The sequence below is a fragment of the Eptesicus fuscus genome, chromosome 10, assembly GCF_027574615.1.
Source record: "Eptesicus fuscus isolate TK198812 chromosome 10, DD_ASM_mEF_20220401, whole genome shotgun sequence".
NCBI lineage: Eukaryota > Metazoa > Chordata > Mammalia > Chiroptera > Vespertilionidae > Eptesicus > Eptesicus fuscus.
The window spans coordinates 8,413,760-8,438,209 of NC_072482.1; the positions used below are offsets into that span (position 1 = coordinate 8,413,760).

At 42.9% G+C, this 24,450-nt stretch overlaps 1 protein-coding gene across 2 annotated transcripts in view; it reads right to left on the reverse strand.

Moving 5' to 3' along the window:
• BTBD9 (BTB domain containing 9) overlaps window positions 1-24,450 on the reverse strand; it is a 482,681-nt gene that overhangs the window by 154,592 nt on the left and 303,639 nt on the right. For both annotated transcript variants that reach the window (XM_054722627.1, XM_054722628.1), the window contains one exon: window positions 255-364. In XM_054722627.1, the coding sequence (XP_054578602.1) occupies window positions 255-364 (110 nt within the window). The remainder of the gene's footprint in view (window positions 1-254; window positions 365-24,450) is intronic.

Consider the following 24,450-nt stretch of genomic DNA (forward strand, 5'->3'; position numbering starts at 1 on the left):
GCAAATCTGAACGAATCACTAGAACATTTCAATTCTTAACTACTAGAAAAAATTGATATTCTTTTAAGTTTACTGGTATTATTTTGACTTCTTCTAAAAATATAAGCCCTCCCCTGTGTCACTCAGCCTTAAGGCATTCAAACCAACCAAATTTCTTAGTCAAAGCTGATTAAGAGATGAGGCAAGGGAATTAAAAAAAAAACCTGAAAATAAAATATCTAAGCAGATGTACAAAATGTAGCTGTAACACTTACCTATCAGGCCCTTCTCAAGAGTGAAGGTTTGGTTTGTAAACATGCATTCAAAAGCCACGATGTGAAAAATCTTGTTCACTGTGTTGTGAGTCCCAACTATTCGAATATATCTGGGGGTAAAAAGAAAAGAATGTTTGTTGAAGAAAATGAGCTTCCATCACAACCAATCCAAAAATTACAGAGTAAGACATATTACATAAACATACAGTGTACCAGGGCCTGGACTAAAGGAGACTTTGAACTTGACTTCAGACCCTGTACCTGCTCCTTAGGGCTAGCTCCAACTGAGCCTTAGAAGAATTACAACAAAATTAGGAAGATAGCACTTTCCAGAGAATTAAATAGGACTTAAGATTTTATTTACCTAGAAAATCAAACCATGTACTGTTCAGCTCAAATCCTGAACGTCAGTACAACTATACATCCATGAGACATTTACGCTGGAGAATAACAAACCGCTTCTATCTTTGCCTGTGGTTAGGAATGTGCCTGTACACAGGTGCACAAACACATAGAAAATCAAACACTTTCCAATTCAATGAAAGTTTTCATCCACTGGAGACAAATACATGAAATCAATATTGCTTTCTTGCTTAAAAGAAACATCCACAGAACCACTGGAAAACACTCACAGTTTCTTGTATTTTAATACTGCTCCCAAATCGTTGTTAGGAAGTTATCTGCCCCACTTTCCGTCCCCCCCCCCCCCCCCCCACCCACACACACACACACACACACACTGCCTTTACTACTGGGAAGCCTTCTCCTGACCAGAGGAAGTGATCCACAGAGGTGACCCAGGCTGCTCTGCACCTCCCTCTGGGTCACACGGATTGGCATCGGCACACAATGCAGAGTTTCACAGGGCAGGTCTTGAGCATCTCGGCCTGTTCCCCCTCTGTATCTCCCTGGAGGCTTCACCTCCAACAAACAAGCATTAACCTTGGAGTAACTTGCTCCTTTCACTCTCCAAAGGGACCTGACAGTTCACAGGTTAATGAACAGACAAACTCATTCTTCTGAGTGCCACACAGGGAATGTACCACATTCTTACTGGAATTCAAAGGAAGAACCAGGAAAAATAACTAGATTAACTGATGACGCTCTCCCAAATTATGAACTATGCACTCTGTAGGACAGGGCATATTAAACGCACAGATTTCAATTAGGAGATGACAGACCAGGCCAGGGTTCAGCAATACCCTCTCTCCACTTTGTAAAGCAACCTTCAACTTAGATGATACAATTTTACTTCTGAGTTAATCGCTGTTCACTAATTCGGTAATTTCCTTACATTTCTCATCACTCCACGTTAACTGTATAACGTAAGTGCCGATTTTAAAAATTCTCATTAAGGAGACTAGATTTGGGGGTTTTATATCATGGGCTATTTTCCCTCCTGTTTCTTCAAGCCTGAATCTCACAGCGTTCCCTGTGCACCTCATTTAGCCATCTGTTCCTTGACACGAGCTGATCACTCATCTTCATAACCAATATAAATGCCATCTCCTGGACTGGCCGTTCAGCATGCCCACAGCCATTGCGGGAGACACTGTGCTTCCCGTGTGGAGCGCCAGGGCAACTGGTCACTAGGGCCCTCCGGTGAAGCGGAAGCTGGCCCTGATTTATTTTCTTCAGCCTTCAAGGTAGATAGAAGGTGCTGAATTTCCTGGGTTTGGGTGGGTTCCTTTAAAAGAAATTCTAGATGGTGTGGGTAGAACAGATTGCGTTGTTCTTCACTGCTAACGGTGACACTGGGCTTTCTGGAAGGGAAGGGGTGTGTTAAGGCTGGCACCTTGGCCTGAATCTAATTTTGTCCATTTCCTTAAAACCACAGAAACACAAGCAGCATAGCATTTTCAGCTGCTCGTGGTCGTGATAGCCTGAGTGCTGCTGTCTGCAGCGTGGAGGGGATGGAGGGATGTGGTTTGGTGCAATTTGATCAGACCACTCTCCTGCTCCCTAGGTCAAGCCTCCACCAGAGAGACAGCTCTCCTAATACTGTGCAAGGCAGAGGAGCCAGACAGCAACCAAAAGGGCCTTTCCCCTTGGCAGTTCTCAAGGTTAACAATCCCAATGACTAGGGGATGCAGTATGATCCCCCTCCGTTCCCCTCTTTTTAAAACATGATATGGAACCAAGTTCTCCAAGTTTAGGTAATAGTCATTTCCCAAAATTTACCCTGGTGCAAATGTCAGGAGTTGGAGAAAATATGCAACAATCCTTTCCCTCGTTCCCTAATTAGAAGAAACTGAAAATAAAAACTGTACTGGAATAAATTTCACAGCCTTAATGATAGTGTTTGTGATAACAAAAAAGATAATACTTATGGCTGGAAAAGCACGAGAGATGCCTCCAGATAAAAAGTTCTATATAAATGAAGATAATGTTATCTCTGCTGCATAATCCTGAGGTCAAATTAGCAATTCACCACTGTATATTACACTTCTCAATTAGCCTGTTCTATGTAATGCTCATAACAAGTTTAATTATTCTACTTCTACAATACTTTATGTCTCCAAAAATTACAGCATAATTTACAAAAACGGCATAAAGTCCCTATTCAAATACACATTTTTTAAAATGGTAACAAAGTCAAGAAACCATGCTCCTTTTCTCCAGCAAGGAGCTGCTGGCATAGGACTCTGTCCTTTACTGAAGAAGATCTCGACCAGAACTAGCAAACAGGCTTCAACTCATCCCCCAACTTCGCAACCGGCAAGGTGGCCTGGAGCTCTACGTTGCGAACTTCGAGGTCCTGTGCAGCTCAAGTGGAGGGGCCCTGATCCATGAGCAGTGTCTCCAGGAGGAGGGAGGTAGCACAGATTTTCTTAATGGGGCTCACCATGGAGCCTCCTGAGGCAGAAGGGAAGTTATTATTACCTGAGATATTGAAAAGCCAAGGGATGGGGGTGGGAAAGAGTCCTCTCTCATTTTTTTACTTTTCTTGAAAAACAAAGCAAAACTTGCTCTGGGTCATAACATCTAAACCAGAGAAGTAACTACCATATTTTTTTCTGTCACAAATTTTTGAATAAGAGGCAAAGTTTAAGATTAATTTTTTTCCTTTCAACACCATCTCTCCGAGGCACAGTCAGACTCTGATTTAACCTGATAATCAGGGCAGTGACAGCTCGTGACTTCATCTGTGTTCAGAGAGAGCACTGCTGAAAAATGTAACAGCTACCCTTTGTTCTCTCCGAGGTCCTCAAAGCACATTAGACAGTTGAAAGATAATTAAACCTTCAACAGTGCTAAGGAAGGCAGATATGCAACAGATTGGCCATTTTTTGTGAGGATGAATGCTGTCCACGTGAGTCCTGGTGTAACAGTCTGTTTCCAAAATTCTCCTCCCTTCCCTATGTTAGTTGTCTTCTAGTTACTGACAAAGACTGGATCCTGAACATGGTTCAGAAAAGGATGTTTCAATGCAGAAGTTTCTAGGAGCTATGATAGTGTGAGTGAAAACAGGTTCTGTCTTTTTTTTTAATAAAATGAAATCTAAAACCACCAAGGTTGGCACTCTAAAATTGAAAGGCACTGTGGAGTTTTGAAGAATGTGCTTTAGAGTCTAACAGAGCCAGGTTTGCAGCCCAGCCCATCATTTAATTCGCTGTGTCACTTGGGGGGAAATGCTTTAAACCTTTTTAAGCTTTCGTTTCTTTCTCTATAAAGTGAAGTCGGTAACAGAGACCTTATAGGACATTTAAATGAGGTAAGCATGTAGCATGTCTAATGCAGGGCTTGGCAGAGTAGGATATCTTTAAATAGAAATTTAAAGAGTAGATCATTGCGTACAAAAGGTCTTTGTTTGAACTTTGAGAAAACTGGTTGTCTGGGCAAGAATTCTTAACTGTGGATGCTAAAATGGTGCATCTGTAAGGAGGCAGGCCCAGGGGCAGACTTCAAGAACACAGACAGGGTCTCGTCCTTGCACTTGGGGCATGACAGTGAAGGCACTGAGGCCACAGTAAGAAGATGACCTAAGGCCCTAATCTTTAGAAAAGCCTATTTACAATACCCTTGACCTGACTCAGCTATGCATAAGAAGGCAAGGCAAGAATAATCTTCTGCCCATATTTGGTCCAGCAACCCACACCCACAGAAGAATTTCCTTTTTGTGCAAACCCTAAAAGTTTAAGGAAAATAGAATTTCCTAACAGTAGATATCATAATACTGTGACCTACAGGAATTTTGCTTTGGAGGTTTCACTGCATTCCCTGCTTGGTCTGGGAAGGTACAAATTCCTATTCTTAACCTATATTTCCATCATTTCTTATCAGGATGCTACCAGGTTTAATTTCTAAGTCATAAACATTACATCTTTAACATCCTAAAGAAAACAGAAACAAACAGCAACTTGTACATTCCTACTTTAAACGCTTGATATTTATTCTCTAGTCTTTGATTCTGGTGGAGTATAAGCCTATTTGTAGCAGTTTCTACTACAAGATCAAATTGAATTCCGTTAGAAATATTTAAATGAGCTCTCATGGGATCAACTAAAGCCAAAATCCATCAGAATTCTATTCTTTGGTAAAGTTTTATTCTCAAAGTGGACTTCATATTCTTGGGTTAAACAAAGACTCTTGAGAAAACTAGAGTTAGCCTAAGACTCCTGCATGAGAAGGGATGCCTAACATTTTGGCTCTCCCTCTGAGGTGGCCACAGAGAACTCTAGGGAGAAAAACTGGTCTTAGCTGTGGACAGATGCAGTGACGGAACGAAAACTTTAGCTATAGCATTTACTAGGGACTTGGGACCGTATGGGATTTGGATTCATCATTTCTATGATTTCCTATTGGACTTTTCCTCCCAAGGACATACTAAGAATGTATATAAATAATTCTCTAACCCAAAAGCAGGTAATATCTGTGGGTTTCCCCAGTAGGAAATTTTTCTTCTAGTTCTGGGTACAATGTTAGTGCTCTTATAATCAAACCACACTGGAAGGGAAGTGAATTCAGGTCTTGTTGCTAAGGCAGCGAGTGGAAAACAGTTTACTGCCGGAATGACAAAAAGCTTCTAGAAAAAGCATGTTGCAACAGAAAAGATTTGTTACTCTTAGAGAACCTTCCCTCTGGCTGATCTGTGGAGCTATGATTCTCCTCTACTGACTTCAGAAAGGCCCCAGCAGCGCTTATTTGGGAGAGGAAGAATTATTGAAAGGCTAAACACTGTGTCCCGAGTGAGCCTAAGCAGAGGCTACTGTCTCAGAGAGCAGTCCTGACAGTGGGACCGTTAGCCCTGCAGAGGGAGCGATCATGTTCCACCACCTCCGCTATTCAACCTGAAGGGCAAATCAAACGAGAAGTCATCTTGTGTTTCAGAGAAAACTGATGCTATGCAGAATCAAGTATGTAGAGGGGGTAAGATGGGCAAATAATTACTAACACATCAGAACCCAGTGCTTCCAAAATAGATAGTCATTCCAACTTTAGAGATAAATATTTAAGTGCTGTTTTTTATTTGGAGGAAATAAATGAATTTTGAACAGTAGTAGGCTTTTTTCCCATCTCCAAGTACATAGAACCTAAAACCTGCCATAAAAATATGCCTTAAACTTATGAAATTATATTTGGAGTTAATATCATAAAAGGTCTTAATTATAATATTTACATAAATCATATGAAAATGATATAATATGTAAAATGTATGTAATTCATTCAAATTCTCTGCTTATATATTTAACCTTGTAGATATATTGGGTAAGTCTGCTTTTAATCAAGACTTAATAAACACCTATAAAGTATAAGAAACTGTGTTAATCACTGTGAGGAATGGACCCAAAGACAGGACATAAACCTACATCTAGAGAAGTTTACAGTGCAGTTTAGAAGGGAAGACTAAAATACCTTGGTAGTAGTGATGAGAAAGGCAAAGAGCTCTTACCTATTCACACATGGAGTCTAACCTTAAAACACCGAATTTAGCAACATGAACTATAAAAGTCCTCCCTGTATGGAGGGACCTAGAGATGATTATGCTAAGTGAAATAAGCCAGTAGAGAAAGACAAATATTACATGATCTCATCTATATGTGGAATCTAATGATCACAATAAACTGATGAATAAAATAGAACCAGAGGCATGGAAACATGGAACAGACTGATGAATCTCAGACAGAAAGGGGGCGGGAAGGAGGGTGCCGGGAAAGACTAGCCAAAGAACTTATATGCATACTTGCATTGCCCATGAACACAGACATAGGGTGGTGAAGGCTTGGGGTAAGGCTTGAGTGGGAACTGGGTGGTGGGAGGCAAGGGGGAAAGAAAAGGGGAAGGGCGCATCTGTATACTTTCAACAATAAAGATTTTAAAAAACATAAAAAGCCCTCCCTGTAAACTATTCTTCCTTCAAAGACAAACCAAAACAAACGTGGCTAAAAGAGAAATACTGCCCCACACACACAAATGATCACCAACTCAGCCAGCAAATATTAAATATTAACTGAACATTTACTGTATGCCAGCTACTGCTGCTGGATGCTAGGATATGGGATTGAATAATAAAGAGAAAATCTCTTCCCTATGATATTTACCTTTCAGGTCAAGAAACGACAACAAATTAAAAAAATCAAATAACTACCCAGTGGATGGTAGGTGATCTGTTTAGCATAGAACTTTATAGACTATCTTGCTAAACTGGAAAGATAAACAGTTATGAAACTTCTCTCTGCAGGAATAAAAGAGGGTCAAATGGGAAGGCACAACTAGCTGCCTGAGAACATGGATACAGTGTAAATGAGTCTGAGGTGTAGACACAGTGCACCTATTAGAGATGTTTAACAGGATATAGGCAAAAAAAGCTAATTAAGTAGGCTTCTTAGGATCTGGAAAGAGGAACTGATTTGAATTTCATGGGAAGAAATATCTTATTTATTTAATGGTTTAGTTTTCTTTTTATCTTTGCTTTTTTCAGATTGTAATTTTCAAGGGATTATAATGGTAAGTGGAAGATATAAAATGAAAAATGAATAGTAGAGAGAGGGATGGAGGGATGGACAGAAAAAGAGGTGGGATAAAGGTAGGGGTGGAGGAGAGAAAGAGAGAGTAAGAGCATGAATATGAATAACCCAATCCCTTCCCTATCTCTGTTATGTGCTAATGTGAACAAACCCCCATGTGGGAATACTATTAACCAATTTTATTACTCAATAAAACATTTTAAACCAGCACAAAGTATATTTTAAGAAATAGAACTAAATTACCAAAAGTTCAACATTTGCATTTTTTCATTAACTTTTCCCCTAGCCTTAGATGCTAGGAGAGGGAGAAAAAATTTCACTAGTTTTATCTTTAAAATGGCTGCATTATCTTTTTCAGTTTATCCAATAGGCTGTGCATTTCCACGAATATAGACAAATGAGCCTAATGGAATTGTGCACTAGAGAAAAAGCAGAAGAAAATTAAATTTGTTAGTTTTCCTATGAATCTGTAAGAACTCATTTGGTGAATATGACCTGTAACAAGCCTGCATTAGGAACATGATGGGTAAGAAAAGTTTCTCTTTTTTTTTAACCTAAGATTAGGGTGAATATATGGCATCTATTGTAACAAAATTTTAAGGACTTGGAGTGAAAGATTAAACAGAGAAGAAAGGCAAACAGAAGGAAAAAATGTGCCTCTTCTCAAAGAAAAATCTAAGAATCCAAGAATGAATGCAAACATTTGACACACCGAGAAATAAGACAGGAATTGCCCAAGACAGTCAGAATAACAGAAGTGAAAATTGAGCACCAAAGTCAAGAGAGTAATAAAGAGAGCAGAGGGAGTAAGGAAATCACAAATCTTCACTCCAGATCCCCGAGAAACTAGCACTAGAATTAAAATAAACACTACCATCTTCTGAACACATCCCATGTGCTGGCCTTTGCATGCATTCTTTCCTTTCATGGCAACCCATTTCCCACACACCCATACAATCAGGCTGCAGACTGATCTCAAAGCTCCACAGAACATCCGTCCCTCAAAGCTTCTGTATTCTTAACACGTTATGTGGTGCAGGCAACAATAGCTCCTCAGAGAAATAACTAAAATATATTTGGGAAAACAAGCCCAACCCATAAAAGTCCCACACTTGCCACCTACTATCCCCAGACTGTTTCACTGCTCACAAAGAAAATCAGGGACCCTTCTTTGCCTTTGGGAAATTCTGGACCTTCACCTAGAGAATGGATCAGAAAAAAAAAAATCTAGATATTTACTTAGCACATAATTCAAGCATCAGTATAACTATGTACAAAGCAACCAACCAGAGGCAGAGTTGTCAAAGTAAATAGAAATAGTACTACAAAAACTTGAGAGAAGTATTTTTGTCTTGGGTGCCAAACTGGATATGCATAATGTACTATCTCAGGGACTGTAAAAGCTGGAAGCGCATGGCTAATCTCACTGTAGAAGCCTGTCCTCCAGGTTCCAATGGCATGAGGATTACTAATTTCAGCATTACTGCTATAAGAGATTTTGCTGCTAAAATCTGTCAATGTGTTAGAACTTTAACACAAGAAAAACAGAAAACACAAGATGCTCCAAGTAGCACTATTAGAGTCTGTAGCTTACAAGAGGCCTGAGCAGACATGGGACAGTTTCAAACCTCACAGTCTGCCCAATCACTTTGAGACACCTCCCCATATTCACACCTTCTGTGTTAGGAGTCCTATGCACTGTTGAAGTTTAATTTTGAAGCCTCTCCCCAATTCATATTTCTGGATTAGCAAGCAGGTTGGGAGATAGAGTAGTTGGCAAGAATTTTTTTCCCTTCCCAAAGCTTCTTGAGAGTTCAACCATTCATGACCTAGACTTTACTGGTACAGCATTAGTGCTAAGCCAGTGATCAGAAAGGAAATGTCAATTCTTACACTTTTCAGAAATTTAAGGAAAGAAAAACATATGAGATGAATGCACATAAAGTAAAATGTGGATTTTGTAAGAGAGGATTTACTTTTTAATAAACAAGAAGATTCTATGGTATTACTAATAGTCACTGCTACTGCTGTGGTGTTTGGACTCCTCATTAAAATAAAACAGACTGTGGAACCTCAGAGGGAAGAAGGGGGAGGAGATAAACCAAAAACTTTGTATACATATATGCATAACCCATGAATACAGACAATAGGGTGGTGAAGGCCTGGGGCGGGGAGCGGGGCACGGGCTAGAAAAGGTCAATGGGGGGGAAAAGAGGGCATATGTAATATTTTCAACAATAAAATTGATTTTAAAAATAAAAAAATAACTGGCTTGAGGAAACTCCATACAGTTTTCCATAATGGCTGCATAAGTCTGCATTCCCACCAGCAGTTCACAAGGGTTCCTTTTTCACCACTTCCTCGATGGCACTTGTTATTTGTTGATTTATTGATGACAGCAATTCTGACAGGTGTGAGGTGATACCTCATTGTTGTTTTAGTTTGCATCTCTCTGATGATTAGTGATTTTGAGCATTTTTTTCATATGTGTCTTGGCCATCTGTATGTCCACTTTGGAGAAGTGTCTACTTAGGTCCTTTACCTTATATGCACCCCTATGTTCATAGCAGCACAATTTACAATAGCTAAGATCTGAAAACAACCCAACTGCCCATTAGTAGATGAGTGGATAGAAAAGCTGTGGTACACTTATACCCTGGAATACTACACAGCTGTAAAAAAGAAGGATCTCTTACCCTTTGAGACAGCATTATGCTAAGTGAAATAAGCCAGTCAGAGAAAGACAAGTATCACATAATCTCACTCATATGTGGAATCTAAAGAACAAAAGAAACTGATAAACTAAATAGATCCAGAGACAAGGAAGCATAGGACTGTTGAATCTCAGAGGGAAGGCAGGAATGGGTGGGTGAGTGGGAAGAGATTAACCAAAGAACTTGTATGCATATATGCATAACCCATGGACACAGACAATAATGTGGTGAAGGCCTGGGGCAGGGGGCGAGTGCAGACTAGAAGGTGTCAATGGGGGAAAAAGGGGACATCTGTAATACTTTCAACAATAAAAAGTAAATAAATAAAACTGGCTTGACTATTCTTTTTTCTTCTTCTACATTTTAAAAATACAGTTTTACACATACATAGTTTAAAAAGTCAAATAGCCTATAAGGTTTACTATAAAAGATACTCCCCCTTCCTCCACACTTCATTTCCTCCCCTCCCCTCAGGCAACCATTTTTACCTGTTTTATTATTTTAGGATTTATCAAACATCTCTAACTACCATGCTTTTAATGCTACTTTTTGATTTTTCAGTTTTAGGCTTTATCTACAAGTATTCAGGTCTCCTCTTTTCACATGCATCCCTTCACATCCCCCCAATTTAGATTATATTCTAATTGGTTAATCACTATTCAGTGTTTATATTATGATTTTGTAAACATGATCACAACTAATATATGGAGTACTTTCCTTTCCTGCACAATTATTTTCCCTACTAGAGTTAAAAATTATCTTGATTTTTGGTTTGCTTAGTTTTGTATATACACTAATTTTCCTCCTCTCTCTCAACTCCTCCTTACTTGAACTAAAGATCCTCTCAAAACATTCTTACACATCAGGTATTTCTAGCAATTTCTTCTTGAAAAAGTCTTCTCAGGCCTTTTGGCTGGTTTCAATCAAATCTGTTGCCCCCTAAATCTTAAACAAGCTATCATCCTGGGATCTGCCTTCACTATCAATCTAGGGCAGTGATGGGCAACCTTTTGAGCTTGGTGTGCCAAACTTCGCCAAAAAACTGAGCATAACTCGGGTAGTGTGTCACTTTGAGGAAAAAACATTATTTTGCAAATGTTTCATCCTCAGGAGCAGCAAATGTTTCATCCTCGGCATGCAGCCGCCTCAGCGGCCACGTGTCATCAGAAATGGCTACGTGTGTCAGTGCTGACATGCGTGTCATAGGTTCACCATCACTGTTCTAAGGATTCCTTTCATCTCTCTCACAATCTATACTACCCCTATCCTGTATCTCACGTTGTTTCCTTTCTTGGTCTACTCTCTCATTTTTCAGGAGAGCATCTCCCAATAGCTTTTCCCAATGGAATTTGAAAGGTAAAAATTTTAAGGCTTTGTTTGTCTGAACATATCTTTGGTCTACCACCATATATGATTGGTAGTTTGGCTGGGTATATAATTTTAAGTTGTAAATAGTTTTTCTTCAGAACTCTTAAGGTCTTATTCGATTGCCTGTTAAGCTGCTAGTTTTGCCAGAAGAAGTCATTATGATACATGACCTGGCTTCTCTCTTCTTCCTCTTTCTCCTCTTCTTTTTTAAATAAAATATGCCCTTCTCTGGAAGCATATACGTTTTCTCAACATCCTGGTATTCTGAAATTTCATGATAATGTGCCCTTTGTGGGTTTCTTTTCTCAGTGGGTTGGGCACTCAGAAGACTCTTGCAATCTAGAAACCCATGTCCTTGAGTCTTGGTAAATTTTCTTGAATTATTGTTATGAACTTCTTCCTCTGGATTTTTCTAATCTCTCCTTATGAAACTCTTAGTTTTGAATTGGTCCTCCTCATCTTCATCTGCACTTTTATACTTTCTCCATTTGCCATCTTTTTGTCATTTTGTTCTACTTTCTGAGAGTTACTCAACTTTATCATCTGTGCTGTCTACCAAGTTTTTCATTTCTGCTTTAATATTTTTAAATTTCCAACTATACTTGTTCTCCAAATATTCCTTTTTTATGGCATCTTCTTCTTGATCTAATATTGCCATATTTATTCTAATCTCTCTGAAGATAGTAATTATTATTATTATTTCATCCCCCCCATATAGTTTATTTTTTTCCTGTTTCTGTAGATGTCTGGTTTTCAAGTTTTCCAGGAAGGAACCTAGATATACCATAGAAATTGTGAAAATATAGTTCCTGAATGGGTCAGCTGTCGAAAAAATACACCAAAAACCCCCACTTTCAGATTCTTTAGCTCTTGGCTGGTCAGATTGCCTAGGAAGATGTTTCTAATCCACTGCATGAAAGATATGGGCCTGACTACCAAAGTTTCAGAAGTGAAGTGGTGAAACAGGGCAGGGGTATTTGTCTGTGTGTGCATGAGGAGGGGTGAGGAGCGAGGTGTTACTGAGAGGTGGGGGTCTCAGCACATGACCACTTAATCTTCCTGTAGATTTCTCAACTGTGCATGGTATTTTTCCAGGTTTAGAGACCCTTGTTTTACCTTCATCAAAGAATAAATTTCCAAAGTCAGACAGAGAAAGACAAATACTTTAGAAACCACTACATGTGTTTTCTAAAAAAGCATAACTCATCAAAACAGAACAGAATGGTGATTGCCAGGGGCTGGGAGGTGGGGTCGGAGAAAAGAGGAGATGTTGGTTAACAGGAACAAACTTTTGAAGACAGAGAAGGAATTTATAAGATGAATAAGTTCTGGGAATCTGATGTATAGCATGGTGGTTTCAGTTAACAAAGCTGTATTATATACTTAAAAGTTACTAAGAAAATAGACCGTAAATGTTCTCACCACATATACATAAAAAAGGTACTATGTGAGATGATAGAAGTGCTAACTAATAATCCTACTATGGTACTCAATTGACAACATAGAAATGTATTAAATCATCATGTCACACATCATCATGTTAAACTTACACAATATTATATGTCAATAAAGAGGGACTATGCTAATTGACCATCACGCCCTCAGAAAGATGGCGACACCCACAGCCAATAAGGAGGAACTATGCTAATTGACTGCCACACCCTCAAAGATGGTGGTGCCCATAGCCACAAGATGGCGGCATCCAGTCCCCTCAGCCCCGCCGGGGAAGCAGGCATGTGGTATGGCCGGGCCCGTCCTCAGGCAGATCTGGCTGCTCTGTGCACCTGCCTCCGGAGTCCCCCAGTCCCCTCAGCTCCCCAGCCACCCAGGGCTGGCCCAAGGTGTAGGCAAGCCTTGGACGGCAGCTGCCCAGCGGCCCAGGGCTGACCCGAGGCGCAGGCAAGCCTCGGATGTCGGCTGCTCAGGGCCGGCTGAGGCTTGCGCTGCCAGCAGTAGCAACAGCAGAGGTGTGATGGGGGTGTCGCCTTCCCCTGATCACTGGGTTGCTTCCCACCCCTGAGGGCTCCTGGACTGTGAGAGCAGGCAGGCCGGGCTGAGGGACCCCCCTCTCCAGTGCATGCATTTTCATGCACTGGGCCTCTAGTGTCTCAATAAAGCTGGTGGAAAATAGAGTAAATTTCCAGTTTTCCATCAGAGTGGCAGAGAAGCATTCAAAGGTCTGTAAAGTGGGGAAGAGAATCTAGAGCTCTTTATTGTTTCATAAACACAATTAACCAATCCTCCTCATTTCAGCCTTTTCCTACCACCTCATGCACTGCAGCTTCTAAGGTGCCTGGTGCCTCTAATTCCTAAGCCTTTGAAGATTCAGTGGCTTAGGATTCCGTTTTCTTGAGCCTGTTAAATCACTTACCACTTGTTTATCTGCTTTGTAGCTTCCTCTCTTGTGTTTTTACCGCCTCTTCCCATTTTCTTTATCCTTGTAGGTTAATACCTAAAACAAATCCCTTTACTGTCATTTTAGTGGGGTTTTGTTCTGAAGGGCCTGAGACTCATGTGTTCATTCTGCCATCATTATCTGAAAGTTTAACTATTTTTCACAAGAGTATGTCCATGCCTGTGGTTATTGCTATAGGGATAAAGGTTCAATCAAGGATCTTTTCTGGACTAACTCAGGAGTCTAAGACCTTAGGTCTTCCAATCTGCTATGGCCACAGTGTACAACCTCTAAAATTGTCTGCTCCTTAGGACAATAACACAGGAGATAATAACAATTCCTTCTCATTTCCTTCCCTGCCTTCGGCCTGAGGGCTACAACTCTATTCCTTCCTGCCTTGAAATAACATTTTCATCTTGTTGCTGCTCCTCCATCCTCCTCCTTGTCTCATCCCTTCTACCAGGTCTTCAGTTGTCTCAGATTATTTAGTTATTTAATTGTCTGAACTGGTTTTTCATTAATTAAATGTCCAAACAAGGATATGTTCAGACAGTAAAACATTCAAAAATTATCACCATTCTGCAGAAAGATTCAAATCATGGAGTGATTTTCGTTAGCCATAGTCTCCCTCTCTCTAAAAGAAAGGGATGTCTGTGTGTGTGTGTGTGTGTGTGTGTGTGTGTGTGTGTGTGTGTGTGTGTGTGTTAATTCCCACTGAGGAGAAATGAAATAATTCAGCTCATGCTCACACTGAAACAGCTGCAGACACAGAACTGGCTCCTCTGTTTATCTTGATCACTGTAGAAAAACACCATCTCCTCTCCTATCCACTCTCTCCAGAACAATCGCTGTAGCTCCACAGGCAGATGCGGTGATTTAGACTCCGGAGCAGAGACAGGCTTGTCTGGTGTTCTTCCTGCACATTCGCACGGCACCCTTCCTTTGCTGCTGTTGGCAGGACCCAGTTGGTTCAGATAACAGCTGTTGCAGGGGACCTAACAGATTCAGCTGGGAGTCGCCTGGAGGCCTCTTAATGCCCTAGCTCAGCCAGCTGTCTCTAAGCAGAGTCTTGGGGAGCAAGTGCCAAAGTAGGAGAAAGTACATACTGTACATCCTCTGCAATACTTGGAGCTACTGCAGCAGCAGTAAAGGACAAGGGGAGGATGAGTATAGAAATACTCCATAGATGTGGGGAGCAGGGTGCCCCAGGGTTCTAAATCAGACAAGTGGAGAGCAAGATGCAGGTGGAATGGGAGAAACCTTTCAACAAGGGTCCATTCAATTTCACTGCTTACTTCAGGGAGAAAAAGGAAACTCTCAAGTTGTTTGTTTTCATCCAGTGAGTCAGACAGGATCTGAAAACAATAGGAAATGATTTCCAACTGATTGTGAACTTTTTGCTAAGCTAAGGAAAGTTACGCACACAGGATGACCAACCATCCAAGTTTGCCAGGGAACAAGCTGGTGTTAGTGAAAGTCTGGCAGCCCAGGAAACTGTTCAGTCTCGGGAAAACCAGGAGAGATGTTTACCCTTCGCCACCAACAGCTCTTTCTCCTTCCAGGGCTCAAGTGAAGCTGAGCTGCATTCACATTGTCCTCAGTACCTTCCTTATTGTCCAGGGCTGCTCCTGCCACACACTCCTCAGTCTGTATCATGTACAGTCTAACAGACAAGGGCATTAAAAAGGCCATTCTGGGCTTGACTCTCAGTGGGAAATGAACTGTGTCATTCAGAGTTCTCCCAGCTTCCTTTCTGGAGGCCCTGCCAGAAGCACAAGCCTCCCAGCCCACACAGTTGAGTCAAAGTGATCATGGCAGAAACTGAAACAGAGCTCATCTCAGTGCCTGGAGAAACAGTGCATCCCTCAATAACTTTAAAAATGCCGAACTCTGAAAAGAAGAAAGCCGAAGAAAACTCAATTACGCAGAAACGGGTAATTCAGTGTGTGGATTACTCAGGCTTTTTTTCTCTGCTCTCTCCTCCCTCTGGCACTAGTCCTTAGGCCCTTTCACTGCTCATTAGCAGGGAGGAGGAGGAGGAAGGAAAGGAGGGGAAAGTTGAATGAGCTGATTTTTCTATTTATAATCAGGTTTCCTAGAGAGGGTGTTCAAAACTATTGGCTCAAGAGGTTCTTCATCGGGGAGAGAGGATTGGGAATTGGGGGTTGTAGAGTACTATCTGTTGATTTTAATCATTTGGTCTCTCTTAATCCCCAAATAAAACGAATTCCTAGTCCTCTATCTTTATTGAAAGGCTAGCAAACTATGAATGTTAGACAAAGAATAAAACCACACAAGATCCCATCTTTTAAAAAGAGCCCTTTGACAAACAGCAGAGACAATTGGTAATGCTGGCAATTTACAAATAAATATAATCAGATATTATGCTTTAGAAATTTTACAGTAAAATTACAGACGTCCCTCCAGTTTAGACTAAATGTGATATACCAAAGATTTGAGAAAGATATCAGAAAGAGCAAGTCAGTTTTGGTTTATTCTCAAAGCCTCATGTTTCCTCCTCACTGGGGAGGGGGCGGTGTTAAATAATACACATGGTTAAGCAGTCAGTACTTGACCAGGCACATAGTAAGTGCTCAGTAATTGGTAGCTAACATATAGTAGGCACTCAAAAATGTTAAATCAATATATTTAACATGATTAATTTGGCATATTTTTATTAAGTAATTACTATATACTGAGTACTGGTAGGCAGTAGGTATAAAAACAAATATGAGTTAATTAATTCCAAAAAGTCCATTGTTTTGATGCAGACAGGTAACTACAATATCCTATATAATAAAACCCTAATATGCAAATCAACCGAATGGCAGAACGACCGGTCGCTATGACGTGCACTGACCACCAGGGGGCAGACGCTCAATGCAGGAGCTGACCCCTGGTGGTCAGTGCGCTCCCACATGGGGAGAGCCGCTCAGCCAGAAGCCAGGCTCACAGCTGGTGAGCCCAGCAACAGTGGTGGGAGCCTCTCTAGCCTCCGCGGCAGCGCAAAGGACCCCTTGGGGGATGTCGCCTGCCAGCTTAGGCCCACTCCCCAGGCCGGTGGACATCCCCCGAAGGGTCCTGGACTATGCGAGGGTGCAGGCCGGGCTGAGGGACAACCCCACTCAGTGCACAAATGTCATGCACCAGGCCTCTAGTATATCAATAAATGTTGTTATACAAATTCTACAAAACATAGCACAGTAACACGAAGGAATGGCACCCAATCCAGACTGGGAAGAGCAGAGAGGGCTTCCCCAATATGATCTTTAAGTACTGAAGGATAAGTGTGGGGATATGCCAGGAAAAAGAGTGTGGGGCCCTGGCTTGAGCAGTGGTTACAGTATCAGCCTGAGCACTGAAGGGTTGCAGGTTAGATCCCCGCCCCAGTCAGGGCACGTGTAGGAGGTATCCAATCCATGTGTCTCTCTCACATCTCTCTCTCTGCCCCGCCCCCCGCCCACTCCATCCCTCGTCTTCCCTCCCTTCCACTCTCTCTAAAAATCAATGGAAAAAATGTCCTCAGGTGACAAAAAGTGGGGGGGAGGGGGAGGAGGAATCCAGATGGAAGAGTAGCATGTGCAAAGTCTAGGAATGTGACACACTCCAAGGCTGGGGAAATGTGGGCAGTGCAGTGGGAAAGGGCTGGAGGGGAAATAAAATTGGAAGCACAGGGCAAGACTACAAGGATAAGAACAGGATGATGACCAGGGAGAATGTAGACAAGAGAGGGGTCTGGCTTATTCATTAGTAAGTGGATCTGAGCATGTTTCAATGCTATAGGGGAAAGATGTGATAGTGGTAGATGTTGCTGTTTCCTATCAGTGCAAGAGTGGAGTGGGTTCTGACTTAAGGTTTCCCTTTTCCATTTTAATGACTGAAGGTCTCCTCAGATGCCTCCACTGCCCTGTTCAAGTGTTGAGTGGGACTGGACCAGTAGTTCTCAACCCTGGCTGCCATCAGAATCACCTGGGGAGCTTAAAAAATATGGATCCCAACCTTAGAGATTCTAATTTAATTGGAATGAGGCAGAGATTCTAACGTATAGCTATGGGTGTGAACCAATAGTCTAAATCCTAATAAATACCTATAGTCATGCATCAATAAAAACACATATTTCAAAAGCAAAGATTAATTCCTTTGGGGTAATGCTCCTCTGAATTACTGGACTGCTGCTCCTCTTTGTCAGTACACCACCACTTATTTTTTGGGATCCCTGACTAGTTACTTATATCATACTAGAAGCCCGGTGCATGATATTTGTGCACAGGGTGGGTAGGGGTCCCTCAGCCTAGCCTGCACTCTCTCCAATCAGGGACCTCCCGGGGGATTAGGCCTAAACCGGCAGTCGACATCCCTCTAGCAATCTGGGACCACTGGCTCCTAACTGCTTGCCTGCCTAATTGCCCCTAACCACCTCTGCCTACTGGCCTGATGCCCCTAACCACCTCTTCCTGCTGGCCTGATCACCCCCTAACTGCCCTTCCCTGCCGGCCTGATGCCCCTAACCACCTCTGCCTGCTGGCCTGATAACCCTCTAACTGCCCTCCCCTGCTGGCCTGATGGTCCCTAACTGCCCTCCCTTGCTGGCCTCATTGCCCCTAACTGCCCTCCCCTGCTGGCCTCATTGCCCCTAATTGCTCTCCCCTGCTGGCCTCATTGCCCCTAACAGCCCTCCCCTGCTGGCCTCATTGCCCCTAACTGCTCTCTCCTGCCAGCCTCATCACCCCTAATCGCCTCTGCCTCGCGCCCCGCCACCGCCGTGGCTTTGTCCAGAAGGACATCCGAAAGATGTCTGGTCTAATTAGTATATTACCCTTTTATTAGTATAGATGCCCTATATTTGAATCACAGGTCACTGTTCAATGTACTTCAGGTATCTATGGCTTCTTAGGATGGTGTCTGCTCCTGGGCACACCCTTCTCTCCTTACTCCCTTACTGAGCCCTTACTTTTCCTATAAAGCCCAGCTCAAATGGAATGTACTTTATGTAGTCTCCATGAGTACTGACTATCACAAAAGCAGCAATTTCTCCCTCATCAGTGCTCATATCACTTCTGCTATAGGGCAGTGGTCGGCAAACTCACTAGTCAACAGAGCCAAATATCAACAGTACAATGATTGAAATTTCTTTTGAGAGCTGAAAACCGACTTCTGCGCATGGGCCATGAAGTTGCAATCGCACTGTACGTGTGCGCCCGCACGTGGTATTTTGTGGAAGAGCCACACTCAAGGGGCCAAAGAGCCACATGTGGCTCGCGAGCCACAGTTTGCCAACCACTGCTATAGGGTATTTCACGCTGCATCACAGTTAAGTGTGCACTTTTGGGTTTCTCCTACTGATCTCTGCTCTTTTGAAAACAGAGACCTTTCCTTGTTCATTTTCCTTTTTCAAAGCCTCCAGTACAGGGCCAGTAGAGTCACCAAATGCTCTCAGATGTTTGCCAAATGAACAAATCAAAGTGGATAAACAAAAGGTAATCATTATTACAACTGCAGTTAAAAACTGAGAATATTAAAACTGTTAAAATTAATCAAAGCAAATCATCCTACCTAATTAAATGGTAATATGTGAATTACCATCACTCCGCTACGCCCACAATTGGGCCAGAGGGAGGCATAGGGGGCGGGACTCGGGGTGGCCGGGTAGCTGATTGGGCCAGTGGGATGCTGAGCTTGCGTTGCCAGCGGCGGCGCGAGCTCAGCGTCTGCGCCATGGCTGTGCTGCAGCACAGAAGGGGCCTCTGGGGCAGCGAGCTCACGTCCCGCCAGACCATCAAAAGCGGGGGAGCTGGGTGCCTGTCTGCTCCGGCACCAGGCCTTTTGGAAGCCTCCGTCGAACCGGAGGCTTCTGAAAGGCCTGGTGCACCAGCGGACAGGCACCCAGCTCCCCCTGCGATCGAAAGCGAAAGCGTGGGAGCTGGGTGCCTGTCCGCTCCGGCACCAGGCCTTTCGGAAGCCTCCACCGCGCCGGAGGCTTCCAAAAGGCCTGGTGCACCAGCGGACAGGCACCCAGCTCCACCGCGATCAAAAGCAAAAGCGTGTAGGGGACCCTACATGTGCATGATTCAATCATGCACTGGGCCTCTAGTCTAATCTAATAATAGACAAATATGCAAATTGACCGCACCTTCGCTACACCTAAGCCACGCGCACCAGCCAAGCCACGCCCACCAACCAATCAGGATGAGTATGCAAATTGCCCCAACAAAGATGGCGGCTAATTTGCATATCAAGACAGCGTCCAAAGCCAACAGCTGAAGGGAGTAAAGCTTCGAAGAAGCAAGCAAGTCGGGGGGGGGGGAGGAGAAGGGCGGGGCGGAGGCGGGGCCGGGGGTGAAGGGAAACGTGGGTGGGCTGGAGAAGAAGGCGGGGCGGGCGGCAAGGGCGGAGCGGAGGCGGGGCTGGGGGGGGGCGAAACGCGGGCGGGCTGGAGGAGAAGGCGGGGCGGGCGGCAAGGGCGGGGCGGAGGCGCGGGCGGGCGGGGGGTGAAGGGAAACGCGGGCGGGCTGGAGGAGAAGGTGAGGCGGGCGAACAAGGGAGGAACGGAGGCAGGGTAGAGTGCAGCAGGAAATCCTATTGCAGGATTTTTCCTGCAACGGGAAAGCTAGTATTTATATAAAACTAGAGGCCCAATGCACGAAATTCATGCATGGGGGGGGTGTCCCTCAGCCCAGCCTGCACCCTCTCCAACCTGGGACATCCCTCTCACAATCCAGGACTGCTGGCTCCCAACCGCTCACCTGCCTGCCTGCCTGACTGCCCCTAACCACTTCTGCCTGCCAGCCTGATCACCCCCTAACCACTCCCCTGCCAGCCTGATCGACACCTAACTGCTCCCCTGCCAGCCCAATTGCCCCTAACTGCCCTCCCCTGCCGGCCTGGTCACCCCTAACTGCCCTCCCCTGCCAGCCTGGTCGCCCCTAACTGTCCTCCCCTGCAGTCCTGGTCACCCCAAACTGCCCTCCCCCGCTGGCCCAGTCGCCCCTAACTGCCCTCCCTTGCCACCTGGTCGCCCCCAACTGCCCTCCACTGATGGCCCAGTCGCCCCTAACTGCCCTCCCCTGCCGGCCTGGTCACTCCTAACTGCTCTCCCCTGCCAGCCTGGTTACTCCTAACTGCCCTCCCCTGCAGGCTGGTTCCCCCCAACTGCCCTCCCCTGCAGGCCTGGTCCCCCCCCAACTGCCCTCCCCTACAGGCCTGGTCGCCCCCAATTGCCCTCCTCTGCCAGCCCAGTCACCCCTAACTGCCCTCCCTCGCAGGCCTGGTCCCTCCCATCTGCCCTCCCCTGCTGGCCATCTTGCGGCGGCCATCTTGTGTCCACATGGGGGCAGCCATCTTGTGTGTTGGAGTGACGGTCAATTTGCATAATACCTTTTCATAATATAGGATTACTTCTTAGAGAAGTATAAATTACTTCCAAAGAACGAAGGCCAAAGAACTTTCCATGGTGTTATACAGAATATGAAACTAGATGCCTATGTCTTGGTGTATATACAAGTCTCAATGAGATAGCATTTCTGTTTTCAAAATTTCTTTTTAGAAGGCAGTCACAGGTGAAACAGGCACAGTTGCAGGAATGAGGAGGCAGGATTTGAGTATAGAAGGAGAAAGGAAAACCACCAGTAAGGTTTCTAAATAACAACTGTCAGCAGATTGGAGAATTGCTTACAATAGAATTAAATAACCGGGTATGATGGCAGAGTTGCTCAAATATTATCACAGAGGAGAGATAAAAATTCCTGTATAGAAAGATGATGATATTGAAATCTATCCTTCACTCACGGGAGTGCCAGGAATAGCAGAGAGTAGCCCAGAAATGACAGGACTGAATGACTTAAGAGAAGAAAATGAAAGTAAAATTAAAAACATCAAAAGTATCCTAATTATTGCTATGAGAAGGTAGCTATTGCTACTTCTATGGGATTCATCAACATCTACTTTTTTAAAAGCTACTTTAATGCTGAAAAATCTGCGTGTAATACACTCCCTCCAATTCTATTGTCAAGATTATGCTTATCATGAATACTCTGGGCAAATATAACTGGGAAAACAGAAAAGGAAGAGATAAAATTATTTATGTAATCAGAGAAGCACAAAGAGAAGAATATAAAATGGCCTTAGAGGTATTTTACTAGGAGTAATGGGAAGAAATGAAGAAAATGGTGAAATTGGGTTGCATATCAGACATTCTCTCAGCATGGCTTCTAGTGCAATGTGAAAGCATCTTCTGGGGGGGAAAAAATGCCAGTTTTAATGCCCTCTTAATAAAATGACCAGGTTGCTATAACCTATTAGGCAGCAATTAAAACCTTGGGGGCGCTGCCACTCCTTCCTCAGGGCTGCTGCAGCACAGCTGGCGCAGGGAACCGGCCGTGAGTCCTGGCACTCTGGGGTTACACTGGCCAGGTAAAAGATGGAAGGCCCATCATTCAAATCATTTAAAATTGGACACAACATTAGAGAAAATGCAATGGAGCTGAGAAGGATGAACTAGAGAACCTAATGTAGCATTAAAAAAAGAAGTCACATTCACTGGTGCCAAGGGACATTTGGAGGACACTGTGTTTAAATTTTGGACTCACTTTGCAGGAATGAGTGTTAACTGTCCTTGACTCTGCACTTAGGAACTCCCTCCTAAAAATATTAAGAAAAGCATCAGCAACCTGACAGGGAACAGTTTAAATCTTCAGCTCACAAAAAGATATCCTTTCTTCCTTCTTCGGTTCAGTGATGATGATGTCATCATGCATCTGTGGTTTGTTATTTTTACATGGACACAAAAGCAGACAGAAAATATATTAAAGTGATGTGCAATTTTCCATGCAAATGATTTCAGACTAATAAGAGTTGTGCTTTATGATTAAGTGGAAATTGGTTATTTGCTTTAATATTTATGATAAAATGTTTAGAATTAACATTGAAGCTATTCAGTCCATGAGATAAAAAACTTTGCAATATTCTTGGCTGACTTTGGTGATAGGGTACATATGTTACCTTCACTGTGGAAGGACTTTATGTAATAAACCACATCCACAAATAGCAGTCAGAATGGTTTTGTGCCCAGTTCTCCTACCACACCAAGGTAACCTAGAGCAAATCCGTTAACCTTACTTTGTTTCAGTTCTTCTATCAGTATAAAATAAAAATATTGATATACTAGAATCATAGACAGAAGAAAAAACTAAACCATATAGGTTGATGAATAAGACAAGGTCCTGTGGATCTTGAGAGATGATGAATTCTCTCTGCTCTAAGACTTCTGCCTGAGATTCCTCAAAATCATTCAGTAAGGTACCGGTTTTGTGTAAATAAATCATGCCATAGGAAAATGAAATCCTATGACAACAGAAATTCTGAAGTACCTGAGAGAGACTGAGCAATCCAGCCTCCACAGGTATTTTCAGGACTATGCTAAACTGTAACACTAATAACATCAAGGCTAACGTTGAATGCCTCATAATGCTAACATTATAATTATGGCAAAGAAAAAAATTCAGTTAACACTTATTGAGCATGGAGTCTGTGCCAGGCACTATACTAAGCTCATTACCCATTTTATCTCATCAAATGCTCATAACTTATGAGGTTAACACTATCACTATCCCCATTTTAGAGATGAGGACACTGAGGCACATTCATAGTGTTTAGCTAACTTGCTCATGCTCACAAGCTGAGAAGTAAATAGCTATGCTTTGAGTCAGGCTGAACATCAAGGCTATGCTTCAATCCATTATGAGTGCTTTGCCAGGCAGCATAGAATGGCAATGGCTGTTGAGTCATAGTTTTCTGTTATTTTTTAACTTAAACTTGCATTTCTCCCTAAGGCCCTGACCATAGACCTGGGAGCTAATCTGCATAGCTCTGAGAACTGAACTAAAAAAAGTAAAATATCTGACACACTTATAATCATGCTATATGTACTAGCAAGAGGAACAGGCTACTACAACTGATAATACAATCCCTAAGGCTAAGTCGATGTGCAAGTAACATTTTTATGTGCTCCTTAGTGAATAATTTGAAGATAAATTATTAAAAAATAATTTCTGCTTTTAAAAATGAAAGGAAAGACTGCTCACAAATTAGGCAACTGTTGGTTTCCAGAAACAAGGTTCAACAGAGAACAGAGATTTTTGTTTCCATGTTAACTGGATACCACTCACTCCAAAGGAAGAAATTACACATTGAGTTTTGGCTCTCATCTGGTTCTTCAGTGGTTAGGGAGAAATAATACCAGCTTTACTTCTTCAGAATTAAAAGGAGAATATGGCCTGCTTCATAAGTGAATGGACTTGATTCATCAAATGTAAAGAATTTACAAGTTAAATATTTTTTAAAAACCCACCTAAGCTGATTTTCACTTGCCAAGAAAAGAGGCTCACAATTTTAATTTGCAAAATAAGTGTCCCCCCTTCCTTGCTTCCATCGTGGTAATAGCATGTCCTTAGCATGATGTGCATGTGCTGCTTGGCAGTCTCTTCCAGCTCCTTTTCAAGGAAAATCTTTTCCTGTCTACAGATCAATTCTGACAGCTATCTGGAGTTACCAAGGAACCACTCCATTTCCCCAGCACTGTGGGTGCCAATCAGCTGACACAAAAAGCAGGGTCTGTAAAGGAAAGCTGTCCCCAAAGCACGTCATATAAAGCACGTCTATACTGTCCCCTTCATTACAGGGCAGACCACAGAGTATATACAAAACAGAGGCCTGGCTTCTCCACAAAACAGAATTATTGGTTTATGAATTAAGAC